General features: G+C 49.4%; 10 protein-coding genes across 10 annotated transcripts; 5 read left to right on the top strand and 5 right to left on the bottom strand.

Moving 5' to 3' along the window:
- Positions 1 to 97: 97 nt before the first annotated feature.
- On the bottom strand, positions 98 to 1340 carry P153DRAFT_310910 (uncharacterized protein). The gene is made up of 3 exons (XM_033664783.1): positions 899 to 1340; positions 449 to 850; positions 98 to 397 (listed from the first exon to the last, which is right to left on the bottom strand). The coding sequence occupies exons 1-3, from the start codon at positions 1279 to 1281 to the stop codon at positions 292 to 294; spliced, it is 891 nt and encodes a 296-aa protein (XP_033526573.1). The 5' UTR covers positions 1282 to 1340; the 3' UTR covers positions 98 to 291.
- Positions 1341 to 2817: 1477 nt separating this feature from the next.
- Positions 2818 to 5159, top strand: P153DRAFT_186220 (P-loop containing nucleoside triphosphate hydrolase protein). Its single transcript, XM_033662407.1, has 2 exons — positions 2818 to 2950; positions 3061 to 5159. Exon 2 carries the CDS (start codon positions 3212 to 3214, stop codon positions 4844 to 4846), a length of 1635 nt encoding a protein of 544 aa, XP_033526572.1. The 5' UTR covers positions 2818 to 2950; positions 3061 to 3211; the 3' UTR covers positions 4847 to 5159.
- P153DRAFT_364609 (bola-like protein) lies at positions 4870 to 5504 on the bottom strand. Its single transcript, XM_033667641.1, has 4 exons — positions 5380 to 5504; positions 5232 to 5327; positions 5168 to 5178; positions 4870 to 5105 (listed from the first exon to the last, which is right to left on the bottom strand). Exons 1-4 carry the CDS (start codon positions 5422 to 5424, stop codon positions 4949 to 4951), a joined length of 309 nt encoding a protein of 102 aa, XP_033526571.1. The 5' UTR covers positions 5425 to 5504; the 3' UTR covers positions 4870 to 4948.
- A 157-nt stretch (positions 5505 to 5661) lies between these two features.
- Positions 5662 to 7893, top strand: P153DRAFT_364607 (acetyl-CoA synthetase-like protein). Its single transcript, XM_033667640.1, has 2 exons — positions 5662 to 6226; positions 6283 to 7893. Exons 1-2 carry the CDS (start codon positions 6004 to 6006, stop codon positions 7812 to 7814), a joined length of 1755 nt encoding a protein of 584 aa, XP_033526570.1. The 5' UTR covers positions 5662 to 6003; the 3' UTR covers positions 7815 to 7893.
- P153DRAFT_186159 (uncharacterized protein) lies at positions 7892 to 9372 on the bottom strand. The gene is made up of 4 exons (XM_033662406.1): positions 9216 to 9372; positions 8900 to 9063; positions 8609 to 8847; positions 7892 to 8523 (listed from the first exon to the last, which is right to left on the bottom strand). The coding sequence occupies exons 1-4, from the start codon at positions 9249 to 9251 to the stop codon at positions 7970 to 7972; spliced, it is 993 nt and encodes a 330-aa protein (XP_033526569.1). The 5' UTR covers positions 9252 to 9372; the 3' UTR covers positions 7892 to 7969.
- Positions 9373 to 9849: 477 nt separating this feature from the next.
- P153DRAFT_186373 (uncharacterized protein) lies at positions 9850 to 10590 on the top strand. The gene is made up of 2 exons (XM_033662408.1): positions 9850 to 9947; positions 10050 to 10590. Exon 2 carries the CDS (start codon positions 10056 to 10058, stop codon positions 10386 to 10388), a length of 333 nt encoding a protein of 110 aa, XP_033526568.1. The 5' UTR covers positions 9850 to 9947; positions 10050 to 10055; the 3' UTR covers positions 10389 to 10590.
- A 6478-nt stretch (positions 10591 to 17068) lies between these two features.
- Positions 17069 to 17747, bottom strand: P153DRAFT_415619 (uncharacterized protein; the record flags this gene model as incomplete). Its single annotated transcript, XM_033672141.1, has 1 exon — positions 17069 to 17747. A coding segment is annotated over one exon (560 nt), but the record flags the coding sequence as incomplete, so codon positions are not given.
- A 612-nt stretch (positions 17748 to 18359) lies between these two features.
- On the top strand, positions 18360 to 19898 carry P153DRAFT_285140 (uncharacterized protein; the record flags this gene model as incomplete). The annotated part of the gene is made up of 1 exon (XM_033663380.1): positions 18360 to 19898. One exon carries the CDS (start codon positions 18360 to 18362, stop codon positions 19896 to 19898), a length of 1539 nt encoding a protein of 512 aa, XP_033526566.1.
- A 4834-nt stretch (positions 19899 to 24732) lies between these two features.
- On the bottom strand, positions 24733 to 25789 carry P153DRAFT_383067 (DUF1746-domain-containing protein; the record flags this gene model as incomplete). The annotated part of the gene is made up of 2 exons (XM_033670201.1): positions 24733 to 25495; positions 25548 to 25789. 2 exons carry the CDS (start codon positions 25787 to 25789, stop codon positions 24733 to 24735), a joined length of 1005 nt encoding a protein of 334 aa, XP_033526565.1.
- A 308-nt stretch (positions 25790 to 26097) lies between these two features.
- On the top strand, positions 26098 to 26920 carry P153DRAFT_334813 (altered inheritance of mitochondria protein 31, mitochondrial). Its single transcript, XM_033665627.1, has 2 exons — positions 26098 to 26237; positions 26312 to 26920. Exons 1-2 carry the CDS (start codon positions 26176 to 26178, stop codon positions 26760 to 26762), a joined length of 513 nt encoding a protein of 170 aa, XP_033526564.1. The 5' UTR covers positions 26098 to 26175; the 3' UTR covers positions 26763 to 26920.
- The last annotated feature ends 481 nt before the right edge of the window (positions 26921 to 27401 follow it).

The following is a 27401-nucleotide window of genomic DNA, read 5'->3' as shown; positions in this document are numbered from 1 at the left end:
ATGCAGAACGACAGTTGCGGCAGTATAGAAGTCCTAGACGGGTGAGAATTGCATGATAGAGTCTCTCGATGAGATGATCACGAGTGAAGACAAGCATGAGCAAGAATATTAATATTAAATAGCGTAACGTGTGCATCATCGACGTGGTATACAACTCTGATTCGTGCGTTCATCTCGAAATTCAATGCCTAGCGTCGGACTCCATCCGGCGAACGGTCAAGCATTACGTCGATGTAAGCCCCAACCTCCCGATCAACGGGACGGAAATAAGCCAAAATACGAAGCGTCTTCTCAAGCCTCGTGGGATCCATCCCGATAAGCCGAGTTGTCAACCTTCTGGCGGTCTTCGCGACCCTTCTCGCTCCAGGGGAAATGGGCGACGGGAATAACGAAGAAACTACGAATTGTCAGCATGCATGTGATCAAGATGGGGTTGATGTTGACTAACCTGTTCGAGCTGTCGGCAATACCAGCCAAAGCGTTGTACCAGGCGAGGAACGCAGCCATGAGACCGAAGACACCGCCTGCAACGATGCAATCGCCTTGAGGAGCAACACCATCGTTCTTGAGGTACCCAATACCAAGCATGAGGAAGGCTAGCGTCAACGTGAAGAAAAGCCCGAAGAAAGCTACCGTAGATCGCAGGGTGCAAATCAACAGCAAGAAGGTGAAAATGAACCAGCCCATAAGGTAAAGGCCAAAGGAATCGAAAAACATCTTATGGCTAATTGCCTCGAGACCAGACGCGATTTCGAAACCACCGGGAGTGAGAACGATGGCGAAGGAAATCCAAAACCCGCCGTAGGATGAGAGAGCGGTAGCACCGAAAGTGTTTCCTACAGCCATTTCCCTGATACGATGTTAGCTGACGTCGAGTATGCGGTGTTTTACAACTTACCACATGCCAGCAAGTAGCTGCACCAGACCACCGTAGCCAAAAGCAAGAGCAATTACGATACTTGGGCTGGTAATGCCTCTTGTGTTGACGTTGATGAGAGAGAGGACAAATGTCGTCAGCGCGAAAGCAGACAGACCAAGCGGAGCAGGGTTGGCGAATTTGCGGTTCTGCTTGTAGAGACCGGGCTGGAAGTCACCACCGAATGGTCGAAGACGGAGGTCTGGGTCGTTCGTTGCGATGTGAGCAAGTGGGTTGCCGCCATAATCATAGGGTGATCGCTGCTTGGCAGCTAAAGCCGGGGGAGCATAGTCGAGAGCGCTTGTTCCGTTGGTACCGTGGTGGCCATGGGTCTTCTCCGTGATGGGATCGACGTGCTGGGTCATGTCAGTTGACGAGATTTAACGCAGGTGTGGTCAAGCTAGGTAGCTCAAGGGAGGGTCATTCATACTGGGACATAAGTCTGCTCTTGAGCTGTCGCCATCGTGACGTATGGATTTGCCTTTGTGTTTTTGGTCTGTGAAGTTTGACAAGGCTTGGATAGATGGGCAAAAACGGGTCTGGGGAAGGAAAGGGACAATCTGGGGAATTGCGATTCAAATATTTTCCAGCAGAAGCTTTGGTAAACGACGCGTGCCCAGGGGATCCACAATAACGAGTGAGCTAAGCGTGGATTACCCTCCTGGAGGAAGCTAAAGTGGTCCGCCCAAGTCAGTACCCCATACTCAACTATCCGAACCGGGTAAATTTACGGACTATCAAAATCATCGGGCAACCGGCAGTCACTAAGCAATAATGATCGACGCCAAAAGAGCGCTGTGAGCGGCTAGATGGGCACAGACGAAGCCGACCGATCGCTGTCTTTGCAGCAGGTGTGGCTGTCAAGGACATGAGGGTAATGTTGCGTCACCCAAAAAGCTGATCATGTGTTAGTAATCTTCGAAACCGCCTTTCGAATTACGCGGAGACGGCGGAATCCTCATTGCCGCCAGGATTTCGTACGCGGCCGCTTAGTAGGATCTGGCGGAAGTGGAATCAGGTAGCCGGTCGCATACCCTGATCCAGTTCCCATATTCAGATTTGCTATGCGCAGTTAGGCGCGAGGTGGACCTCGCGATCCTCCTCAGAAATAAGCAGCGGACGTACTGCTTTTTTGGGCGACATGTCCCTCTCTTACTGTGCTCTCACTGGAGTATCGGGTGGACGGCCCACGTCCCCTCAATTACAACGGCATGTCAGAATTGGCGGAACTGCATACGTGTGTTTCGAGGTTGCAGGGTAATGATGGCATGCATGTTTGGCGCAAGGACCAAGACTTGAGGACAGCTAAGCTTCGCACAAGGATCTCGGCTCCAGCCACAACCATCTCCATTCATGGGTGACATAAGCTCGTCTTCTAATTTCCGTTCGAGACATCGACCTGGCCGCAAACCTTTGAACTGTCGCACCAGTTTCGAGCGGAGATCCCACCGACACGCATGGAGAATTGGAATTGCGTGCATCCGACGATACTTCTCTGAACCAGTAGGAAAGTCGCTCTCCACTCCGGGCAATGTGAGCAGCTGAAACTCGTTTCCAAATCTTCTGTCCCGCACCCCAGGTTTGCTTTGCCGGACTGTGGTCGAGGATTTGAAGCATTGCAGGCGTCTAACCACGATCTGCCTGACTTTGCCTGACAAAATACCCGAAGAGCCGCTCGACCGGTGTGTCAATGTTTGCAACTTACCTACCTTGGACGAAGTTAGAAAGGCGTCGAGCGGTTACTGTGTATACGTCTGGCGGTGTAGAACGCGTCCTGCCTTTTTCGTCTTTAGATCTCAATTGTGAGGTCTGCATGTAAGAAGAACAAGAATTGACACAGCGAGATGCTAATATTCTACCAAGTAAAGGCGTTTGTCCGGTCGTACAAGACAAGAGGCTTCAATGCTTAACTCAAAAGTAAAAAGAAAAACTATCCAAAAACAAGCCCTATCGATTCTTGGTATTTTCAATGTGAAGATCCATAAAAAAGGCTGAAGTTTACGGCTGTTAGAATTGGTACAACGAGGTAACTTTGTAAGTAAGAATTCTTGCACCTTCTGCGAGGCCTCCTCCACACGATATCCCCGTCATTTGGAGTTGCATCGGTGCAGCGAATGAGGGTGAATTGCGCTAATACCCATTAGGATGTTAGTGTAAGAGCTACATGGCCATAGCTCCTTCCGCGAGGCTGTGCTCCAGGCAGACACGAGCTCATCAGGCGATCAGTTTGGGTCGTTCTTCTATCCATCGAACGCCTACATTCACTACTCACCATCTTTTGAACAGACTGTAAACATGACAGGCTCCAGCTCCACTGCCCAATCCCGCGAGGACTGGGTCAGCCGCGAATACTTCCATCATTCATCCGCCCAACGCGTCAACACGGACATTGTGCTCGTGGAAGCTCTCCGCAAGCAGTATCCCGATCTCGAGCTTGTTGTCGTGCCCGAAGGCAGCATCAATCTTATCGCATACGCCTCTGCCGGCTTCGCGACTGCCACGCCGCTTCAAGATGCTGTTAGGGATCCCATCTATGGGCCTGGCGTGAGCTGGCGTGCTTATGCCCCTCCAGCGAGGCGGCTCGATGGTAAATCCGGCGTCATGGTTGAGAGCGTCATATTTGGCAAGTATGCATACAAATGGAACGATGAAGACTTCATACTGTACATCGCAGATGGGAGGGATGGTGGCTCATCGTATCCCAGTGTAACGAACCATTACCTTCTGACTAGCTCCACACACAAGGTGGATGAACTGATCAAGGAAGCTACACACTGGGGTCATGAGTTGCACGACGAGGTCTGGGTCTTCGATCAGGGCTATTGGCAGAAGAGCCGAGAGCTGTGGAATTCAGTCCAGAAGAGCACTTGGGACAATGTCATACTCGACGAAGAGATGAAGAATGCTCTTATCACCGACGTGGAGAATTTCTTTGACAGCCAAGACACATACCAGAAATTGAAGGTACCCTGGAAGCGAGGTGTCATCTACTATGGACCCCCCGGCAACGGAAAAACAATCAGCATAAAGGCCTTGATGCGCAGCCTCTACCAACGCGGCTCCGAGGAAGGGGACTCGCGACTCAGCGTACCTACGCTCTACGTCCGTACGCTTGTTTCGTATGGTGGGCCAGAGTTCTCGATCAATCAGATCTTCTCAAAAGCCCGCCAACAAGCACCCTGCTTCCTCGTCTTCGAAGACATAGACTCCCTCATCAATGACAGTGTGCGCTCCTACTTCCTCAACGCGGTCGATGGTCTGCAATCCAATGACGGTATTCTTATGGTCGGCTCCACGAACCACCTCGATAGACTTGACCCGGGCATTGCGAAGCGACCCAGTCGCTTCGACAGGAAGTACTATTTCCCTGACCCGAACTTTGACGAACGCGTCCAGTATGCAAAGTTCTGGCAGGGTAAGCTAGAGGACAACAAAGACCTCGACTTTCCTGACAAGCTCTGCTCTAAGATTGCCGAGATTACAGACAAGTTCTCGTTTGCATACATGCAAGAAGCCTTTGTAGCCTCTCTACTTGCCATTGCTGCACGTGGCGGAAAAGATGAAGATGTAATGGAGGGTGAGAAACATCATTGGGCGGGCCACATGGATCCCCTCACCAATGCTGAGCAGATGGCCTGGGTCGACCGGTTCGACCGAGAGACGGAGAAGCCTGATGCAGAGGTAGACAGCCTGGAGTTATGGAAGGAGATGCAGAAACAGGTCAAGATCTTGAAGGAGGAGATCAAGGAGGACGGCGCACCGGACAAGACCATGGCTGCTGCTCCAGCGATGCCATCGTCGCTGCCGCATAGAGCAAGTAAGGGAGACGGTGCGTTTAGGTTCCGAAATGAACTCGGTGCCATGTTGGGAAATGAACGCCAGAGTTCAAGGAGTGCGGCCACCGACTTCTGGGGCGCCAACCGGGATTGATGTGTGAGATGGCGAGGATATGATGGAGTTTGAAATGTTTCTTATGTAGCACGAATCTATTTAACATGACCAGACACATGATGCACTTGGATTCGCACAGTCTTACTTCCGGCTCTCCTCTTCCTCTGGCGTGCGAGTGGTGAGCTGTAGAGCGTGGATACCGCCTTCCTTTGCCATTTCGTCTTTCATGAGCGAATTGATCATGCGGTGGCGCGCGAGCTGCATCTTGCCCTTGAAGGCGTCGGATGTGACGAAGACACTGTGAGAGTTAGTGGGGATCATGTCATACTCCAACTATAATGATAATATTGGACTGTCTACCGAAAGTGCGTCTATCTCGGTCAGTTTGTGCTTTACATGGAGATGGGGCACTGCGCATGTGTACCTCTCTGCTCGTCTGGCCTTGCATGGCCTGGTGATGTGCGTGCTTGTGCGAGTCATTGTGGATCTCAAGGGTGGTGGGCTTCAGGGCTTCTGTGATCTGGCAGGTAGTCAGTGTCAGATTGTTAGCCAAGATCAACAGGCTTGCTTGCCTTTGTCCGCAGAGCATCTTCCATGGGAGTCATGGATTGGGACATGGCTGACATGGACCGCTTCCCGGCAACTGCGAGCCTTTTCAGAAACATCAACGTGCTTCACTGCCTGATTGGGTTGGGTTGGGGCAAAAGGGCCAATGAGAGGGTGGTGAGGGACGTTGGTGTTGGTCGGGGGCAGATGTAGGGACGAGTGCCAAGCGGGCTCGGAACGATTTGGTGGGGATGCCGATGCAGCTGTGCAAGCTTGGAGCCCAGTCGGACAGCAATTGACGCCGCACCATGCTATAAACAGGATCGAGATGGCTTCTGGGACATGGCAGAGTGCTTGCTACAGCTCCGGGACACGCTAAAAGTGCATAGATTCCCAAGATAGACGCTGAACCGGCTGTTGGGCTTCGGAAGCGCAGGCCGGCCCTTCTTCTGGCGCCAGCAGATAGATAGCCGCACTGCGGAGAGGTGCAGGCTGGGTACTTCATCCACAGGGGGGTCGTCGCCATGTGGGCTCGGAATCTGTTCTCTCGCACGCTCGCCCGACACCGAAGCTCGCTCTCCGCACATTCAGCACCTTCAGCACATCCAGCACGCCCAGCACACGCAGCACACGCACTGACAAGCGCGAGGATGGCGTCGACACTCCCCCGCCTGCCCATATTCGAGGCCCTCAAGAAGCACGACGGACACAGCACGGCCATCGTCCACTCGCTGTCCGGGCGGCGCTTCACGTACGGCGAGCTGGTCAACGATGTCGCCGCGGCCAAGGACCTGCTGCAACGCAACACGGGCGGGCGCAGCGCAGAGGGGGAGCGCATCGCCTTCCTGGTGGAGAACGGCTACGACTACGTAGGTGCGCGTTCCTCTGGAGCGCGCGTAGAGAGCCAGCCGGCCGCTGACGGCCGCCAGTGACGCTGCTGTCCATCCTCGCCGCCCACGCCATCGCCGTGCCGCTGTCGCCCGCCTTCCCCGCCCACGAGCTGCGCTACATCGTCGACCAGAGCGAGGCCCTGGTGCTGCTCTCGTCGGCCAAGTTCCGCGCCCAGGCCGACGAGGTGCTGCGCGAGGGCATGGCCACGGCCCCCGTCCACTACAGCCGCGACAAGATCATGCTGGGCAAGACGGACGACTGCGTGACGCTCGAGGACCCCGCCAGCCCCCACGGCGGCCTGATGCTGTACACGTCGGGCACCACGAACCGCCCCAAGGGCGTGCTGCTGGCCCAGGACGTGCTGACGGCCCAGTCCCGGTCGCTGCTGGCCGCCTGGCACTACACGGCCCGCGACGTGCTGCTGCACCTGCTGCCGCTGCACCACATCCACGGCACCGTCAACGCCCTGCTGACCCCGCTGTTTGCCGGCAGCACCATTGAGTTCCAGTTCCCCTTCAACGCCGCCAATGTCTGGGAACGCCTCGCCGCCCCCTTCCTGCCCGCCCCCGACCCGGCCAAGCAGCCCATCACCTTCCTCACCGTCGTGCCCACCATCTACACGCGCCTGCTGGCCTCGCACGCCGGCCTCACCCCCGAGCTGCAGGCCGCCTCCAAGACGGCCCTCCACCCCTCCAACATGCGCCTCAACATCTCGGGCTCGGCCGCCCTGCCCACCCCAGTCAAGTCTGCCTGGTCAGAGCTCAGCGGCGGAAACGTCCTCCTCGAGCGCTACGGCATGACCGAAGTCGGCATGGCCCTGTCCTGCGGCCTCACCTTCACCGACCGCGTCGACGGCTCCGTGGGCTGGCCCCTCCCCTCTGTGCAGGCGCGCCTCGTCGACACAGAGACGCACCAGGTCATCAACGAGGGCGAGGAGATAGACCCCGCAACAGGCCGTGAGCGCCAGGGCGAGATCCAGCTGCGAGGCCCCACCATATTCCGCGAGTACTGGAAGAACCCCACGGCCACAGCCAAGGAGTTCACCGCCGACGAAGACGGCCAGGGCAAGTGGTTCAAGACGGGCGACGTCGCCATCCGCAGACCGGTCGACGGCGCGGGGAAGAGCGCGCAGGAGTGGGCAAGGGGACCGTGCTACTTCATCCTCGGCCGCTCGTCGGCAGACATCATCAAAACCGGCGGTGAGAAGGTGTCGGCGCTGGAAATCGAGCGCGAGATGCTGTCCCTGCCACAGGTCAGCGAGGTCGCCGTCGTGGGGTTGCCTTCGGATGCGTGGGGCCAGAAGGTCGCGGCCGTCGTGGTGCTGTCTGAGCCTGGGAAGACTGCTGGGAAGGGCGGCAAGGCGTGGTCGCCGCTAGACATGAGGAGGGCCTTGAAGGAGGTCCTGGTCAACTACAAAATACCCCAGGAGATGAAGGTTGTGGACACGATTCCACGGAATGCCATGGGCAAGATCAACAAGAAGCAGCTGGTCAAGGAGATTTGGGGGGAGCCGTTGGAGGGTGCTAAGAAAGAGGGAGGCGCCGTGCAAGTACCGAATGGGAGTGTATGATATTGTTCGTGTAGAATTGCAAGAAAACTTCCCCCTTTTAGTATGTGGGGATCGTCGGAATGGCAAAAGTATAGAATGAGTAGAATTTCATCTCATGGTAAATTTCCTTTCGCTTTACCGTCTCTTTCCTCGACGCAAACCATCCCCTTCTCCCCTCACTCCCCAACAGTCTTGCCATCCACCTTCCCGCCCTCCACGTCAACACCACCCTTGAACTTGAACCTCTTCAGCCCCCTGACCCCAACGTGGACCTTGAACACACACCCGGCAAACTCATCCGAAGGCTTTCCCCCCTCTCCACTCGTACCGCCCGAACTCGTGATAAACAGATCCTCGCCGACAAAGCACGGGCAAGTAGGCTGCTGAGTAGGGAGCTTAATCTCCGCAACGACCTCACCCTCCGGCGAGATCCTCAACACGCGGCCCCCGGCGTGCAACGCCGTCCACATGTACCCCTCCTCGTCGATGCAGTGGCCATCTGGCACGGCGTCGTCGCCGTAGCGGTTGTCGCTCGGCATGGTGAAGAAGGGCCGCTTGTTTGTCACGTGGCCGGTCGAAGCGTCGAAGTCGAAGCGGTAGATTGTCTTCTCGGGGCTGTCGGCGAAGAACATGGTTGTGTCGGGTTGGGACCAGGTTGTGCCGTTGGGGATGGTGATGTTGGAGAGGGGCCGGTCGAGCGTCATGTCAGGGTTGAGACGGAAGACGGCACCTGTTGTTGGTCTTGTTAGTGTGTGGGGAGAATCGCGAGTGCTTTACTTGATAGTGTTGTAGTATGTGAGGAGGGAGGAATGTACCATCAGAACTCATATCCGAAACCATAGGGTCGAACATGAAGCCCGCCCAGAACCTGCCCGCGGAATCCACAGCCCCGTCGTTGCCGCGGAACTTGTCTGGCTTGCCGGCTTTGATCTCGTCGTCGGACCAGACCTTTTTCACCCAGCGGTAGGCGCCGGTTTGCTTGTTGGCGATGCCATAGCCGTATTTACCGCCGAAGATGAACTCCTCGTCGTTGCCCTCAATGTCCGCTGTACATCTACGCCAGCTTGTCAGAGCATTTCATCTTCTTGCTTCGCAAATATACATACCCTATCGAAATATCCAAGTTCTTGACCACTTTATGGCTCGATGGCCCAGCTGAGATGTCGACGCGGTGCAGCTCTTTCTTCTCAATGTCGACAAACCGCACCGTGTTCGTGGATTCTTCCCAGAAGGGGGCCTCGCCCAGCGCACATGTGAGCCGGATGTAGGGCTGTTGTTTACATTCATGATCAGTTGTTGTGTGTCTTGAACTCCCATGCTACACGACATGACATGACGAGGCGGGGTACAAAGCTACCCCTCCTCCTCACACACACACATAGATAGGCACATTGTTCTTTGCTCCTGGGGAAACAAACGCACCTCTGTGACCTCGTATGTCTTTACTTCCGGCATCATTGGTGAGTGTTGTATGTGTAGGTGTAGTTGTTGGTGTTTGATCTTCTCCGTCTTGTTGACGTGCTGGTGTTGCTTCGCCAATTATGCGACGTCACTTCCTTCCCACTATCCGAATGACGTCCCACCGAGCCGCCAACGAAGAAGTTATGTGGACTGCGCTTCGGTTGAATGTCGTCCACGATGCGAACTTATATCCACAGGTAGGACTATTCTCGAGTTTCGGAGGACGGAGGGAACGGTGTTATGAGAGTGCGTCGACGGTCCAAGACGAGACGGGACGGGACGAGACGAGACCAGAAAATACTCTATCGAAGAGTAAAACGTATCCGCGAGATACGGCGGACTACCTTGAAGTACATATGCCACCCCAGCGGCCATCTATTCAACATATCACCGTTAGCCATGCGGCGCAATCGGGAAGCAGCCCATGGTCGACCAGGATGAACTTGATGGCTATCCGGCACGCGGTACCCTTAACCACACATACCACCTAGAACGATACGGTAAGTAGAAAATGAAAGGTACAGCGGGTTGTGTAGTTGGTTGAAAGGTGATGGGAAATTGGCGGATGGACGGTCCGAAATGCCTACACATAGCTGTTGGGTATATATATCCTTTACCCGGTACGAAGATTGATTAGTCTATCAGTCAAATTTGTGCACGTCTGATAATAGCAACTTGGGAACGTACAACAGTGTGAGTATATGTCCCGGATAAATTGTGCTAGAGTATTGCGAGGGGTTGGATGTTTATTTGGATGAAGAGGGACGCTGTTCTTGACCAATGCTGACGTTTTAGTTGTGGATGAGATTGAAGGTAGTGAGCTGGATGTTACAACTTGTCCTTTTTCTTTCGAGACATTTCGTTTCTGTTGGTTCATCCTCTCTTTGTTCTTTCAACCAGGTTCGACCTTGTGCAGTTGTTACGTTCATGTCTGTGAAGTCTCGCATTTCTTTACCTGTTGGTACGAAGTCTTTTTCTCTCGTTGTCGAAGGTCATGACCAGTTATATTTTTTTGAAAAGAAAGCGTCTCATGTTCAACTGATGAGGAGATTTCTGATCACATGGTGTTGGACTCAAATCTACTGTCTTCGCCGCGTTCGAAAATGGATTGTAGGTCGAAGCTGTCAGATGTAACGGAGAAGGTAAGACATAAAAACAGTTGGAGTGGCTAACTTGGGATCTGGCGCTACATGCGTTGACAACCCCAGCTCACCTTTCATCGGGCCGGATGAAGGCAATAGCACAGATCTGAATCTTACATACCAAGGTTCGCCACTGCCGGACTCTTTTGCACAATCATGGCCTGATCCCGTCCTTAATCTTACACTCCTCATCAGCAATATAGTCAGAACAAGGCTCTAATACAAGGGCAATAATACTTCCTCTTATACGTTCCCTACTGCATCATTCACATCGTTTCTTTCTTGGGGTTGAGACAAACTACCCACAATCAAAGAGTCACCCGTGCCACGTCGCCTCAGAAATCAAACGTCGGAGAAGTCCGCTTTCTTTCGAAGTGAGTGGGGTGAACACGAGGTCTATTCTTCAAAACGTACTATGGTGAGGAATGTCTCGAGCTTAATTAGTTCATGACGAAGCCTACACTCCTCCGTGGAGCCGGGAAGAGGAGGGCGAAATAATCCAGGAGATGTACGCTTCGTTACAAACCGCCCGTCCCCTACGAATACGCTTTCTCCCATTTTTAGCACCTTCGTATAGCTGCCGGTATTGAAGAGCCCCGAAAGTACGACTGGAGCCCCGAAAGGAGCAAAGGTATGTTTACTAGCCTTGAAGAAAGGCGAGTGTCTTCCACCGATTACACGATTGTCCCGATGGTTGTACCGCTAGAGGCACAATGAAGCGATCCTCCCGACCCTGGTCAATCCTGGGGAGATAAGAAAGGGCCGAAATCTGAAGTTACAGTGGAGGTGTCATACTCGACACTTCATCCAAAGAACAGTCGTTGATTCATTCATTGTTTGATGACTCGAGTTGCGCGTTACTCCGTTCATATCAACGAGTAGACAGTTTCTCCGCGGTGAGACTGACTCATAAGTTGAAGATTGGGGGCAAACTGGGGTATACACTAGTTTACACAGCCTTCGCTGCTCTCGAATTAGTATACCGTAAAACTTTAACTGTTTCGTCTTAAGCTAGTAGGGGTGGCAGGTGTGCTAAATAGACACTCTAATAAATACCCCTAAGTAACGCTTAGGGCAATATTAGAATCTACTAAAAATTTTGTTAGCCTTATCCCTTAATATCTTCTCTATCTTATGTGTAAAAGACTGTTAATACTTATTTAACTTTATTATATTTAACTAGCTGTATAATAGTTACCTTGCCTAAGCCTACCTAAAAGCGTATTGCCCTTACTAAGATTACTATAAGTAATCTTAACTCTAATTATTTTTATAATACCTACTAGGGCTATTACTACTAGACAATCTAATTACTTATTAATAAAAAGACTATATATAAACTACCTATAGCGTTATCTAGGGCCTATATAGTTATATTACCTTAAAAGAAGATTAGGGTTATACTGTACTTTATATACTATTAGATTAAGGACCTACTCTTTTAGGATAGTCTTAAGCAGAAGCAATAGTACCTTAAAGGGCTTAAGTATAATAGTTATTATAGGCCTCTAAGGGCTTATAACGCTACTAAGTACTTTAAGATCTTAGCGTCTACTACTAAAGATATATAGTATAACTAGCATAAGATAGTTATAAGGAACTAAGGCTGCTAGGTTACTATATTAGGTACTAGCTGTAAAAGGTATCTTAAGCTTAAGCTTAAGTTATTTTAACAGTTTATTAAGTAGTAATAGTTAGAATAAAAGGTTTTACAGTACTAGTTCTATTAATAAAGGAAGATAATCTTTAATATAATATATAGTAAGGAACTTAATAGTAATAGTAAGGTTAGTAATTATAATTATTATATATAGAAATAGGGATTAACTAACTTTTAGTAGCCTCTCTAGTTCCTATTTTTAAATAGCTAGTTTAAGAACTTCTTTTAAAAATAAGATATATCCTAGTAATACCTTACCTATACTAGCTAGTATCTCTTACTCTACTACTTTTAACTTATAAATTAATTCCTTTAGTTTATTTACTAAAACTTATTAATCTAGATAAGCTTTAGCTACTTCTAGCACTTCTAACTATCTAATATTATTAATATAAATAAAGTACTAATTCCTTTTAAGTTCTTTAATAGGTGTACTTACTATATTAAAGAAGAGTATATAGTTACTAGAAATATTACTAACTTTAGCTAGGCTAAGTACTAAGCTACTTTAGTATTATATATATTTACTAATAGTATACTAAGACTTAAGCTAAAGCTTATTTTTTATAGTATAGTAAGAAGTAAGCTTAATAAGAAGAAGTAAGTTAAGTAGGACCCTTATATTACTATTAAGATTAACCTAAGTATATATAATAATAAGAAGCTTTTAGTTAAATAGTTAGATAAAGAACTATTTAATATATTAGAGGAACGTAATAGCTTACTTATAATAGATTATACTGCCTTCTATAAAATAGATATTATAAAGGCTAAACTTTAAGAGAAGTATATTTATCTAGTAATAATCCTAGGTAGATATACTAGACTACTCTAGCTCTTAGATATTAGTATAAATAAGTCCTTTAAGGTATTAATAAGAGAGAAGCTTAAGTTATTATTAGATAATAAAACCTTAAACTAAAATTTAATAAAATAAATAGTAATTTTAGTACAGTAGATAGTAGTAATAAGGGCTGTTACTAATACCTAGAATAACCTAAATAGGTATAAAAGATAGCTTATTAAAGACTTCTTTATCTATACTAGTATTACTGTTAACCCTATTAGTACTAAAGACTACTTAATTAAAATTAAAGACTTTATTAATAAGGTAGACTTTACTAGTTAGGAGATTTCTAAGGACTTAGTAGAGGATATTACTGCTATTAAAATTAAGGAGGATAAGGATAACGTATTTACCTATTTATTACTAAAGAATAAAGGTAAGATACTTATATAGTAGGAGAAAAGTTATAAAGCTATATTAGTACCTAACTTAAAAAAGCTTTTAATTAATTATTATATACCTAGAGGTAGTTAGTTAAATAAAGCTTACCTTATAGAGTAACTATTAGTAGAGGATACTAAAGGTTAAATCTTATTAAATCTAATTATTATTATTAATACTAGAAATTTCCTCCTACTGCTAGAAATAGCAGGGTAGGCTAAATAGAAGAGGGAGAAGGAGATACAGCAGTAATTAAAGCTTAGAAAGAAGTATAGTAACGTTAAAATATTAAAATAGAAGTAGTTAAAGTTATAAAGTAATTTAGATTATTCTAATAGACTTTAAGTTTAAAGTTCTTTAACGTTCTTAGCGCTGTACTAGTAACTTAGCACTACTTAATTAGGTAAAACGTTATTATAATTTAGAGCTGCGCGTTATAATAGTAAAGAATTAGAAGGATTTTAGAGACTACTCTGTAGTATTTATAACTATTACTTATATTTACTTTTTAGTACTAAGCTTTATAAATTTACTAGCTGTATATATATTTTTTAGAATACTTAGCTAAAACTTAAGACTTACAAAATATAGCTCTAATTATAGGTATAACCTTAATATTTAAATACTACATCTTATGCTGTAATAAGTAGCTAAGCTGCGTATATAAGCTACGCTACGTAACTAAGTTTATATTATACTTTAAAAATTATAAAAATTTGTAATATATATATAATAACTCTAAAATTTAAGCTTAAGATGCATATATAAAGCTCTACTATAGTTATTAAGCTAGATTTAAAGCTATAGATAACAGTTTGTATAGGTAGTAATACGTAATGCGGCATTTAAGTATTTAGACTAGATTCTAGCTCCTGAGATTCCCTGCTAGCTTAAGACGAAACAGTTAAAGTTTTACGGTAGATAACTCATTGTGCTCCTCGGACCGTGCCATAGGGGATACAACGATACAACCTTAGATCCCGTTCTGATCCGGTCCTAGCGTCGCGTAATTGCACTAGGGACTCTGGTAGACGAATGTGTATAGTTTTGCAAGCGCTACACGGACCAGTCAGCTTGACATGATCTGTTCGTTCCTGTATTCTGGAAAGTTCTATTGACTGCAGAGAACTATCTGCTCCTGGTTATGGATCGTACAAGCGTGAACATACACGTTATTACTGATGGTTTCACAGTATTGGGGGAATTTAAGGTTTGGATGCCTGTCTTCAATGTTTGCAAGATATGCTCGACTAACGTTCATGTTGCCAACGCAGTACAAAAAATAGCTGGCCACTGGGTGTTTGATTAGTTGCAGTGATAACAAGAGCGGGTTGTCTTTCAAATTCATCACAAAGTAAGATCGTGCCATCGGCGACTACAGTGTGTAGCCAAAGGACGCCACAAGTGTCACATCTGACAATGCGAGCCTTACGCATAGTCATACGCGTAAGCGCCACTCATGCCCATTCCTGGTCAATGCTTACCGACGTACAAATGCGATGTGTATCTGAACTTGTTTGAGAAGTGTATTGTAGTTCATGACGTGATTTATACCTGTGAGCCAATCGTGGGCAGCGCATCTATAATAAAGGGATCAGCGGCGTTTTCATGAGTTTACATGGGTTCGCGAGATTCATCCCAACCAGGAAACTAATAAATCAGGCGATGGAAGTTACGGCGTGGGCAGTCAGTCCATTAATCCGGTTTGCCCTTGGGAAGGGGGAGTCCACGCAAAGCGCGCGGTTATCGCGTCAACACTACATTCTGAAGTAAAGTGGTTTTATCTCAACTGCTGCCGTGCAAGGAGAGATGGCAGGCGAAAAGAAACGATTATTTTCGATAGCCAGGTGGTTGTTCAGCCCTGAATTTGCTGAGCTAAAGCTAGCATGTCTGAATTGAGATGCTCCCACGCTTAATATCTGAAGTTGGAAACCAAGTGCGTGGGGTTTCACTCAGAGATAGAGTTTCTGCTCACCGTGATTGTGAATTCAACGTTGGGTTGTCTACTTGCTTTTCTGTTTCGTGTTGAGTGAAGATCATACTCCAAGGAGCAAATGTTGCGTTACCCTTGCTCTTAGAGCAATAGGTAGCATGCTCTCATCCTCGTCAGAGCTGCTACCTTGCTTGCAACACAGACTCGAGGTGTCGTCTTGTCGGTAGACCAATTACAAACAATAGACCTTGGACCCAATTAAATCAAAAGTTGCACGGTATGTGGTATGACAATGAAAGGATCCGCTAGCGCAGATCGGATTCGGGATTTCATCGGCAATATCCACAAATGGCTGTAGGTCACATTTCCATCTCGTCCAACGTGTCGTGAACGAACGCTCTTGCCGCCTGAAATCAAAACAGCCGAGTACACTGGATGTGGGGTAGCTTGTTGCTGATTCGAATTGTCAACTTTCCCCCTCTCAGACGATACTTGCATGTTTATTACAGGGGCGTGTGACAAACTTGTCATGGCCCACACGCTCCTAGAGCAAGGGTCGTTTCCCGCTTAGTTTCGAAGGCGTTCAATGATTAAAACTGCCGCTCCGTCGAAGGAGGTGGTTGTCACTTTCGATTGTATGTATCTCGTCTTGTTGTTGCTTTTGACTCTGTTCTGCAATGCGCCTATCGTGGACAGGCAATCAGTCTCAGTGAGGTTTGGCGTGGTGACGATGCGTGCTTAACCGGATTCAAAGACAATTATGTCCAAGTGTCTTGAATCATTACGAGGCACGTTGTGGTTGTCCCGCTAAGCTATATGTATTTTCCTAAGCAGAATCACGCCATCAAGGGGCTGCCGTAGTTTGCTCATCAGGCGTCACTCGTGTTGCACAAACCGGTCAGCGTTGTAACATGACAGCCAAAGACGCTCGTAGTCACAAAAAGCAAACGTGAAGCAAGTCGAGACCCTCTACCCGATCTTACCTAGCCCTAGCATGGATACAATTCCAGCGGGCTGGGACAGGTACGTCAACTGCTAGGAAGACAGAATGATGCCATGGCAGAGTAACCCTCGTTCTCTTTTCTGTCTGGTCAGACATTCCGGCAGCTTGGACCAGGGGACTATTGGAGGGCTAGCCAACCGATCAACTCGGATCATTCGAGGTCGTTCCGAGGTCCTGGAGACCACAGCACTGGATATGGCCTATGCCGTCTTTGGTCGCCTTGGCCGCCAATCCCAGCGCTCACACGGCAGTGGGGTACAGGCACCCATGCCTCAGCTCACTTTGACCGATTGATAATTTCGAGAATTGCGTGTACGTCTTCCATGATGGCCTGGATCACCAAACCCTATCTAAGCACGTTCTCAGGCAACAGATCTGGCGCGAGAAAGTTCGCGCGCTTCAACCCGTTGTGGGGTCGTACGCGGTACCCCTGGGCGTAACCTCGATGTTTATTTTCCCTGATGTAAGCCACCGGAACCGGGTTAACGTGAGCTGAGGAGACGCAGGGGAGGGTGCGCACGTAGACGCCCCCATGCTTTTGGTGACGAAACATGCGAAAGGCTCGCCCAAAGCACGTCACACCCAATGCGATAGATATATTTCGTTCTTTTTGTGTACCGATTCAAGGTAGCTCAGAGAAGACTACAAGGCAAAGTATGCCCGTGTATCAATGGCTAAGATTTTGCGTTACTTGCATCACAGTTCCGGGGAGTTAAACGCTATCGATCCAGGGACTGCTCCGTTGGTAAAAGCCCGCGACCTACGAACTACACCCCACGACACGTGGGTTCTACCGGAAATGCGTACTCCATACCATCCAAGGATTGAACGGCAGCGTAGATACCCACAGTCTGCCTCGCTTGCAACTGCTGATGCTCGAGCACGATGTCCGCAGTTCATGGAAAAAGTACCTACAAAACAAACCTGAATATCTGTCTCTTGTACCCGATCGTTTCCACGTCAATACCTAGGGATTGCACAGTCGACTTCGCTTAGTCATAACCAACAGCCAAACCTTTCCCTCCCGCGAGCCGCGAGACGTTGTCTTTGCCGCCCCCACCGAAGGGCGGCTGACGTTTTCTTCTGCCGTGTCATTGGCAAGACCCATTCGCTGTCGTCGATCCCTTGGGCTGCTTTGAGGATAAGCAGATCGTGCTTTGTTCTTTCTTCGGCGAGGGCGCATGCGGCGCAGAACATTGTTCCGGGGATTGCAGCCCGACACGTCCCTGCCAATGAACGATGTGCAAATAGGAAATGTGCAATCATTTTCGTTCTTGGTGGCGCGGCAGGCATTCGCTTCACCCACGGGCACATGATGAGATGCAGACACGGTGAGATAACGCCGCCCGGACTGTCCTCCGATGGACGACAGGGTCACTGCCTTGAATGAGGGTAGGGCGACAGGGGCTATATGCCTTGAGTCTGCACTTGCATCGCTTTGGGCCGAACGCACGTCGTGTGAGTCGTGTCTCAGGGCTTGGCTCTTGCGCGCTCTTGCGTCTTCCGGTTCCGCGCAGTAGCGGTAAAGGCATGCCTAGCACCAAATCCCGGTATGCCTAGCGCCATAAAAAAAAGCCGCCGACAGGGCATGATGTACGGAGCTACTTTCTCTTTATGCGGGAGATGGAACTAGGGGTATGGGTGCCTCATTTATGATTTGCTATCTTTGCAGCTCACACACCGCAAATTCGTATATGCCCTCTAGAGGTCCCCAGAAAGGTGCAAATTTATTTCCAAAACGCTTCACTCTCTCCACCAACATACTGTCTTACTACGGTGCATCAACACCACTCCAGGTATAGCACGATCCATCACCCCCACGCGTGTTGAACGGCCTTCCTTGGAAAGTCAAAACAGTCTCGACTATTGGAAGTTTACGCATCGTCACTTTCAAGATCGTGCATCCGACTAAGTTTGCCGGTTCGGATACAGCAAATACCTTTTCCTCACTTGTCGTTCTGTGGGTGGTCGTCAACACGACTCCCATCCCTCGTTGTCACACTGGCTACCCAAACTCTCCCCGCTATTCAAGCGCCTCACTATCGCCACTCCTTGACTCCACCATACAATAACGATCCTAAGCCAGACTGCTCATGGGCAGCCTATCGTGGTCAGAGGGGCTCTGACAACTTCTTCTCCATGTCCCAGTTGCCGGGGGGAGAACCTCGTTCGGAGCAAACCACCCCTCAGTTGTCCCCCACCCAATCATTTTCCTGCATGCAGCCGCCTCACAGGAATAGCCGTCGAGATGGCCCTGGCAACTCGATTATCTCGCTTCCATCCCTACGCGAGCTCTCCAAGACACCACCTACTCCTTCGGATAAGAGATATGGTCATGTTTTGGGTGTTCACTCTATCCTCAATCCTCAAATGGATCAGACGGAACAGCCGAGGAGTCGAAGACGCAGTGCATCTCAGATGGAGTCGCCTTCACCTGTTGAATCACTGCATCCCCAAAACCTGCCCTCAATCAGTCGTCGTCCTAGTGTCGAGCGTACACAAAGCGAACTCAATAGTTCGAGGCAGATTCAGCCCTTGGGGAAGCCTACTGCAAGGCACCGGTTGACTGCCCTGTCACCAAGGCTGCATAAACCGAAGAGCCTTGGAATCCTCAATGCACCTACAGGTACAATTGATGCACATCAGTCGCCCTTCCTGTCTGGTAGCATCCGCCCGTCTGATCCAGGAGCATCACAGCCAGCTTTACCTACGCCTCCCGTCGTAAGCCGAGGTGCATACTTTCCTCCAGGGTTATCGATGGCGCCGACTCCTCCACATTCAAACCGTGCAGAGGTTCGTCGCCCAAGTGCGAACTACTCTCAGTCTGGCAGCGCGAGCCCCATGACCCACTATTCGTCTTACAGTCGATCTACCTCTGTTGCGTCGGGATACGAGAATCTTAGTTCGCAGGGACACTACATGGCTATGCCACCAAATGCCCAAGTGCAAGACGGTCAAAATTCAACCATGTCGATTGAACACAACATGATTCCCATGGCACCTAGTGCCCAAAGTAGCATCCAGCTTATGACGATCAAAAGCCAACAGGGGCATCCGGTTCAGATACCCGTGGACGTCCAAGCAGCTTCCAAGGTTGCTGATGAAAAGCGAAGGCGTAATGCTGGCGCCTCTGCTCGCTTTCGTGCTAGGCGAAAGGAAAAGGAGCGTGAGGCGTCCGTGAGCATCTCTCGTTTGGAACAACAATTGCGCAACGCACTAGAAGACGCCGATTACTATCGCGGTGAGAGAGATCACTTCAAATCTGTTTTATACCAACAACCTGGGGCTGAAAGACATTGCGCAAGACCTTCGTCGCCTCGATTGAGACGCCTGTCAATATCAATTTCCCACCCAACCTCTCCTACCACTGTCGACGGCTCAGAGGAATCCTACGCGGGATACGAAGAAGAGAGCCATGATTCCGAGCGGAACGTACGTAGGCGGACGAGCAGCTATCACCCTGTTGTTGGACCTTCACCCACTGAGTTCAACAACCCTTCTGACAACTACTCTGCACCCATGTTTTCGTCCGCAAACCGTTCGACGATTCCTGGTTCATCTCCGATTCAGCACGCACCTCCGCAAGAGCAAGGCCTTCCAAGGCAATCCTACTTGGAACGTCCCGATTATCGTGGTTCCTTTGGTTCGGATGCTGGACGTTATCAGCACAGATATTGATGCTTTCCTTAGTGTTAAGGCAATGGGAAGTACACTTTTTTCGAGAGCCAGGCAATAGTGTTTTGATGTGTTTTCAATAACTACTACATGCTTGTAATTTTGTTGTCGCATTTTCTACTTTGCGCTTTCAGGAGGTTCTTATCTCAAACTGTCATGTTTCTGTATGCATTGGCGGTTGATTTTAGCATTTGACTTGTACGCGAGTACATATCTGCCTTATACCCTATCGGCTTTTTCATCAACGCTCTATTTTTCTATACATCGTTATTTGCACGATGATCATTGGCTATTTGTCGATAGTCATCTCTAGACGAGAACATCCTCACGGAGTTATTCATTGTTTTGCCAGTCTGTACATATCGGTAAAGCGTAACACTTTTCATCCCTAATTGTGTTATTGCAACTCGACTTAAACCAATCAGCTAGCCACATTGCTAGTCCATTATGGTTCATGGTCCGTCATGGTGAGACGGTCATGTCTTATCTTACAGATGATCTTCACGGACCCATAATTCCGCGATTGCCTGCATTCTCCAAAAATATGCATGTATTGGCCAACGCTGATCTTCTTGAGATTTTCATAACCAAGATCTCGATGCCGCTCATCACAGCAAGGTGACAAGTTGAACTATGTATCCGTGCATCTGTCTGTTCACATTAGCTACGCCGCACCATGATGTTTTTTTTTAACCACGTGCACAGGTCTTGGCAACAAATGGCAATGTTCCTAAAGTTTGAGTTCGAGACCATATGATCTACAAATGAATCCCCACCTGCCCATCACTTCCTGTTGAGCAAATGTATGTGGGCATCTCCGATGCCGCTATTTGCGCCGTCTTAATTTACGATATGATACAATGATTACGCCTTGTACCTGATCGTCATTTGACTGTCGCAAGGCGTTTTGGAAACATACCTATTGCTCACCTTTTCCTGCTCGTGTCCTCCGGGCAATTACCACGTTCGACACACAATGAGCTGAGAGCAATGGTACAGGAATGCTGGATACGGAACTAAAAGCGCCATGGGGGCTTGCAAACTCAAGCCATCAGCCCAGCGTTAGCACTGTGCGTGGACCAAGTTCATGCTAAGTTTAGTCTCTACAGGTGGCTGCCATGTGTTCATTTGCGGCCTCTCAACGGTTTTGTACGGTTCTGATGTGTCGCTGCGTCACTTGTTTCACCCCTGATTAAACATTTCGTCACGTCCAATCTATGCCGAGGTCCACGTCAAAGTTCATAATAGCGTTCAATTGTGTATCATCTCAACCCAAACATCGGGCCTCACGACCACATGATCGTCCGGATCAGGTACCAGCGGGTACCGAATTTCGTCTTCAAAGCTAGATCTGCCGTCTTTCCTAGCACGCATAACGTTACTTCTGTGGATCGCTCTCATACTGCACCAATGTCATGGAACCGCCACGTCGACATGCGCAATGTGAGCGCGTCGACTTGACTGCAACAATACGAGTTACCAGTGACCACGTATGCAATCTAGTGGGTTAAACAGACGCGTTATTAACAAGCACACTGCCAGTGACCGCGAGTCAGCATTGAGATTTTCTCTTAGGTTCAAGCCATGCTCCCGTTGCACTGGAATCTTCTAAAGTGTGTTCTGCATACTTTTCGCTTCGGAATAGCCTCCGGTGCCGGCCCGTTCGACGGGGAGCTGGTAGATCATCCACGCTTACAAGGGGGCGGCACATTGCAAAGCGAGCATACGGGAAATACGGTATTGATAGCACAAGTGTTACTTGGTTTAATCGCCGATTTGGGATACCTGATCTGCCGAAGGCTCAGAAACCGTATTCCCCGTGCCCGCTTTTGCAATGGACCGTACGTCTTGTCCAACACTAAGTCTTAAGCTCCTGTCGCGAACCTTCACAGCACGACGCGATTGGCGACAGCGCGAGATGCTATTTTGCACGATGCCATCATCAATCGACACGGCACTGTAGATGTCAGTCAGCGTAGCATTGTAGGTTGCGAGTCATGCGTGGTAGTATCCATCATGAGCCGCGCACAAAGCTCACGGCAGCCTATTTCAGCCTTCCGCCAGTTGCCAAGACTGCGCTTCTTTGTCTTTTGATAATCGGACCGAACCTGTGAACCTTACAAGGGCTGTGCCGCTGCGGATTGACGTCCCGCAACATGTACCGAGCTCGCATTCGAGTTCGGGAGACTGCCGAACCGTTGATGCCCAACCAACTTCACATTCATACTGCTCCACAGACGCGTGCCGCGCTAGGCTTGCATGGTTTACCCGTCTGGCATGGCGACATCGCCAGACTGGGCTACGCCCTCTCCTTCATGGACTCTCGCGAAGAAGCCGCATCGCTTCAACTCTGCAAGACGTATTGGAAATCAATGCATGTCCTGCATGCTGTCGAGGTCTCGTGACTTCTACCAAGCCAGACCTGCTGCGAATGGCATATCGCGTGCGTAACTCGTCAAGGCACTGTCTTGCTGATCCTACAATCTTCGCACAATCTTCGGTCTGGGCCTGTCTGCCAAGCATTCAAGCTATGAGTTGCAGCACAATCTGTCGTTGTTGAAAATCCCCCACCGCCACATGAAGCGGCACAACCCTCAACTTGCGTATGACCCCTAGTAAGGAACCTACCCACAAGCCGCACCCCGCGATGTTCATGAGACGTGCGCCATCCCCGTACTCGGCCGCTTTCCATCTATGACTGCATAGAGGCTGCACAAATGCTGACTTGACGTACACGGCTTCCCCCCTCTAAGAATTTAGCCGTCGTTCACCCATGCTTCGGGCGTACCTATGCGAACCCGAGTATGCAAGCACGCTGACTCAACGGCTGGTGGCATTCCACTGCCTAGCACAAGGTCGGTATCACTACCCGGGCTTCATAGGCTAGTATTTACCGATTGATCCTGGCCCGGCCCCGGCATCATACCGCCGGCCCATTCTACGATGCCGACCTTGCCAAGACATCATGAGCACGCAGTCGCTTGACGCGGACTCAATCTCTTATACCTGACCCACGACAATCGCATCACGCGCAGAACACATCGAGTACTCGCAAGGGCTCCACTCGCATCCCACTCCGACACGTGTGTACCCGCCTCACCGTATGTCCGTCAGATCTGTTTGCTCAAAGTGCATCTCGGGATACGAATTGTTGCGCCTTTCTCCGACTGCACAAAATCAATACATGGCGTGCATTCAACATCTGGCGCTGTTCGATCTATACCCAGTCTCCCTGCAGACTTCTTCAGGGTTCAACCACCTGCACATATGCGGCTCCTGTTCCAACAAATGCCATACAGCCCTCACATGGGCAGCCGCTGCTGTGTGGCCAACTTATCATATCCATGCGCAGTCCCACATATCATTGCATTGCACAAGGGACGGGGTGGGAGGATTCGGGCCAGTGCGGAGCAACAACAACTGACCGGCCAGCGCTTATGCATGTGATGCAGATGTGGGCTTGCGTGATGTTGTAAGGGTTGGACCTTATCTGTCTCATCACTGGAGAGAGCCTCGATGGTTACGCATACGCGTGGAAGGTTCGGTAATAGGGCGTGGGTATGTTGTTGGCGCCCTCTAGATAATAGGATCCTTGCGCGGCTCGCGCGCCGCAGAACATCTAGAGATAAGTATGCTTCCATCTGGGATCCCTTTACGTTCCCGATCCTCGAGAAGGCATGGAGAAACTCCGTCAGACAACATTCTCGTCTTGACCTACGCGCACGAACCTCGAAATCCTATATGCACGTACACCCGGCTACATTCTGCACATGTTGCATACATCAATCCCACCCGACTGGTACAGCGCCCTAATCATGCACCGCCATGCATGTCAGCATGCAGGAATTTAGAGTTAAGTGCAAGCGGGCAACATCAGACCACCAATCATGAAAATCGTGCGACATTGCCTAATTTTCGGTCCGCTGGTTGGCGGGGTTGAGTGGGAGGCGAGTCATCGCCGACCCCAGATGGATGAGATGACATCTCGATTACCGGTATATGGCTGCGAGTGAGATTCACTGCATTAAGGAAAGAGGTGCGGGTGTACCTATCTCAATCCTACTTTCATAAGTGGCCTTCGTTCGTGATCTTGTTTGTGACAGTCATGTCAATTAATATTCCGTTCGAAAACAACAAGTACAACGGCTAACCAAGTGGAGATGACAAATAGAGAAGAACCTATCCATTCAACTGTCTGTCTCCGAACAAGACATTAAATCATTTGCGGTGCCCGCCTCACCCTTGCGCCTCGTCCGCGTTCGCCTAGAGGCGACCTAACTTAAACATGATAATGTGGTGGAGGCACACGCAAGACATAAATGGGTCGATCTCGAGATGCAGACGCCCATTTTATGGTACGAGAAATCAGTAATCATGCACATGGGTTAATGGCATACCGATCAGATTATGTACGCCCAATAACGAGACGAGCGGAGTGCGGATAGTAGTTGTATGCTGTTGAGCGGGCGGCAAAGCCGTGATCGGTATGGTACCGTCAGGGAACGACGGCTCGTTGCGACGCCATCTTAGGTTGCAGTCTCCAGGGTCTGGGTGTAGTATCACCACCTGACCGATCATCCCACGATACTTCGTGGACCATGTTCTTCTCAAGAATTTGTTGTCAAAGTCCTTCCTCTTTGGACAAGTCCGAGGAGGTACACACGGGATTGTGAGTGCAAGATAACGTAGGGTCACGCGTAGTGTTACTCGTAGGATGAGGAATTAAGAGAGCGTGGGGTCACTTGTGTGTATCACCTGCGGGATGCGGCCTAACGATATACAGTACTGTAACCCTTTGATATGCGGGGGGACATTGAATGGATTAGTTGTTACTCCCTCAGCCGCCGCCAACCCCAAATCTCTGACGGATGGCGTTCAGCCTTCTCAGCGTCTCAGGCATATCACTAGTTCCTTCTAAGCGCGTCCGACGGTACGCATTGTAGTTGCTGTTCTCTTCCAGGAGTGTATCAACAAGCGCAAAGTCGCCAACTACACACTGTCCAGATGCGAGAACGTCCAGTGCGTCGACATGGCCAACCTCGGAAGATAACGGTAAAAGGCTATCGTCCTCATCTGGCTCAACTCCGATGTCTGACATGCTATCAGTCCGACGCAAGAGGCCTCGTTCTTCAGAATCAACGTCTTGTTCTCGGGCTTGGTTGTCGGGTGTTACTGCTTCTTGGGTGTCCACTGCTGCTGCTGTATCCATAGCTGCACCGTTGTTGGTTGGAGCGTCTCCGCCAGTCGATTCTTTTGCCAACTTCTTTTTCAACTCCCGCCTCTTTACATGCACTGAAACCATAACAAGCTGTAACAGCAGAATGCACATGTCCAGCCCCCCGAGCTTCCATTTGCTAGTAGGACCCTGCTGCCCAATGAAGTCTATCATTAAACCACCGTGCAGATAGCCTCTGGTATCTTCACCAGCGGACGGCGCAGCATAAAGGAGATGCAGACAAAAGTTCACGGCAAAGGAGAAGAGTACCAGAGGTAGAAACGGCTTAGGTTCGTCAGGTGGGCGGTCGAGAGCTACATCCGTAGCGGGTGTAAGAAGGCTGCCGTGTATGAATGCACGCACTATAAGCCAGAAGAATGAGCAACTAAGGCAATGTCATCAGCATGGAATCGTTTGGGGATCATGGCGATTCATACTCCAGGTAGTAGAGCGTGATGAGCTCCATGTACACTACGAGGTCCAGCTCGCGCAGAAGCTCATTCAAAAGACGTATCCTCTTCCTCTTTGCATCCAGCCTTCTTTCCTTAGAAATCTTCTCTTTCTCCCGTGCATCCTCTTCCTCGTTAACCTCCATCATCACTTCGTTGAGGTCTGCATCCTCAGAGGCATGGCTTATACGGCGCAAGGCAGCTCGAGAAGACTCGCCTTCATCGTTCATGGCGCCGCAAAAAGTTGTCGCCCGTCACCGTGGAGATCATGAAGGCGAACAGGCAGTGTTGAAGATGTGTAATATGGATGCACGCTTCTAGTCCATGGTTGATATGAAGCTCAACGACGATGCATGCGCGGCGTGAGATCGGTAGCGGAGAAAAGGAAAGCACCGATCCCCGAAGACGCGCAGAAGTGATGAGCTCATCCACAAGCTCTACATGCGAAGACATCCTCGCACTTGCTGCATCCACCTACCAGTACTCACGAGCTGAATAGGAGATTCAATTAACTGCGTGAAACACGGAGTCCTCTAGTACCACAGTTATTCCAATTGTAGGATCTCTAATTATTAGTGTTTGCTCACGCGACACCTCCGCCCCCTCCGCACACGCCATGGCTACCGGTCCTGGTCCTCGAAATACTGCACCGCTGCCTTCCTCCTTCGACGAAAATGCGTATGTCAATTATCCTCTAGAGCCTGTATAGGCCGCAGGCAGACATTTCAGGGAACGTCGCTGAGTCATTACAGCGACTTCTACAACGAAAACACGATCGACAAGATCTGGCGCCGCTTCCGTGAGGAGCCCCTCGTCCCTCTTGGCTGCGGCCTCACAGTATGGGCCATTGTCGGCGCAACACGTTCCATGCGACAAGGCGACCATAAGATGACAAATATGTACTTCCGTCGCCGTCTCTATGCCCAGGCCTTCACAATTGCTGTGCTCGTCGCAGGAAATCTGTACTGGAAGAAGGATCGCATGAAGAGAAAGGACTATGAGAAGATGGTGGCGGAGAAGGACAGGATGGACAAGAGAGGAAGGTGGTTAAAGGAATTGGAGATGCGTGATGAGGAAGACAAGGCATGGAAAGACAGGATGGCAAAGAGGACTAGAGGTGCGACAGAGGAGGCCAAGGGCGTCACAGACCTAGTTGCAGAGAAGACAAAAGAGCTCAAAGATCAGGTCGTGAATGGCAAGTAAGCTCAGCCATTGGAAGAGTTGGCAGACATTCCAAAATTTAGAGGCGCACATAGGCGACAAGAGTCGTTGGTCGTTGTAGCACTCAAGCTATTCCGGAAACCCACTTGGCTATTTACATGTTCTAGTATTGTAATATACGTAGTAGGTATGAGAAAGGGTATGGTAAGCAATCTGAGATTGCTCATCCCTGGGGCTAAATGTAAATCTCCCTCCTCACGCTCTTAGGATAATATGAGTGCGCAGATGTCATACACTATCAACTCACACTCTGCCATCGTCCCACTTGACAAATGATTCTGTCCATGCCGATCGCAGAGATAACGATCACGGTGGAACACACCGTCTGAAGCTGGGACTCGAAGGATGTACAGGCTCAACATTCAAGATGTAGGGATACTTTCGTCTTAACCACCAATAAATGGTAGCATACTCAATGGAGTTATGACCATACTATTGACAACTACGACACCAATGAACACGCGAAAAGTGTTGAGTTAAACTGTGGGGACGAAGTCGTTCTCCACAATGAGGAAGGCCCATAGATGCTTGTACAAGATAAACGAGGGGTCTTGGAGCAATGTGGAGGTAGATCATTAACGTAGTCCCAACGATAATGTCCAGTCCTCAGTGAGTGTGATC

Source organism: Dothidotthia symphoricarpi (genome assembly GCF_010015815.1).
Source record: "Dothidotthia symphoricarpi CBS 119687 unplaced genomic scaffold P153scaffold_5, whole genome shotgun sequence".
Lineage (NCBI taxonomy): Eukaryota > Fungi > Ascomycota > Dothideomycetes > Pleosporales > Dothidotthiaceae > Dothidotthia > Dothidotthia symphoricarpi.
Note: the sequence above shows the minus strand (reverse complement) of the source record. Positions and strands in the feature narration are given on the sequence as shown.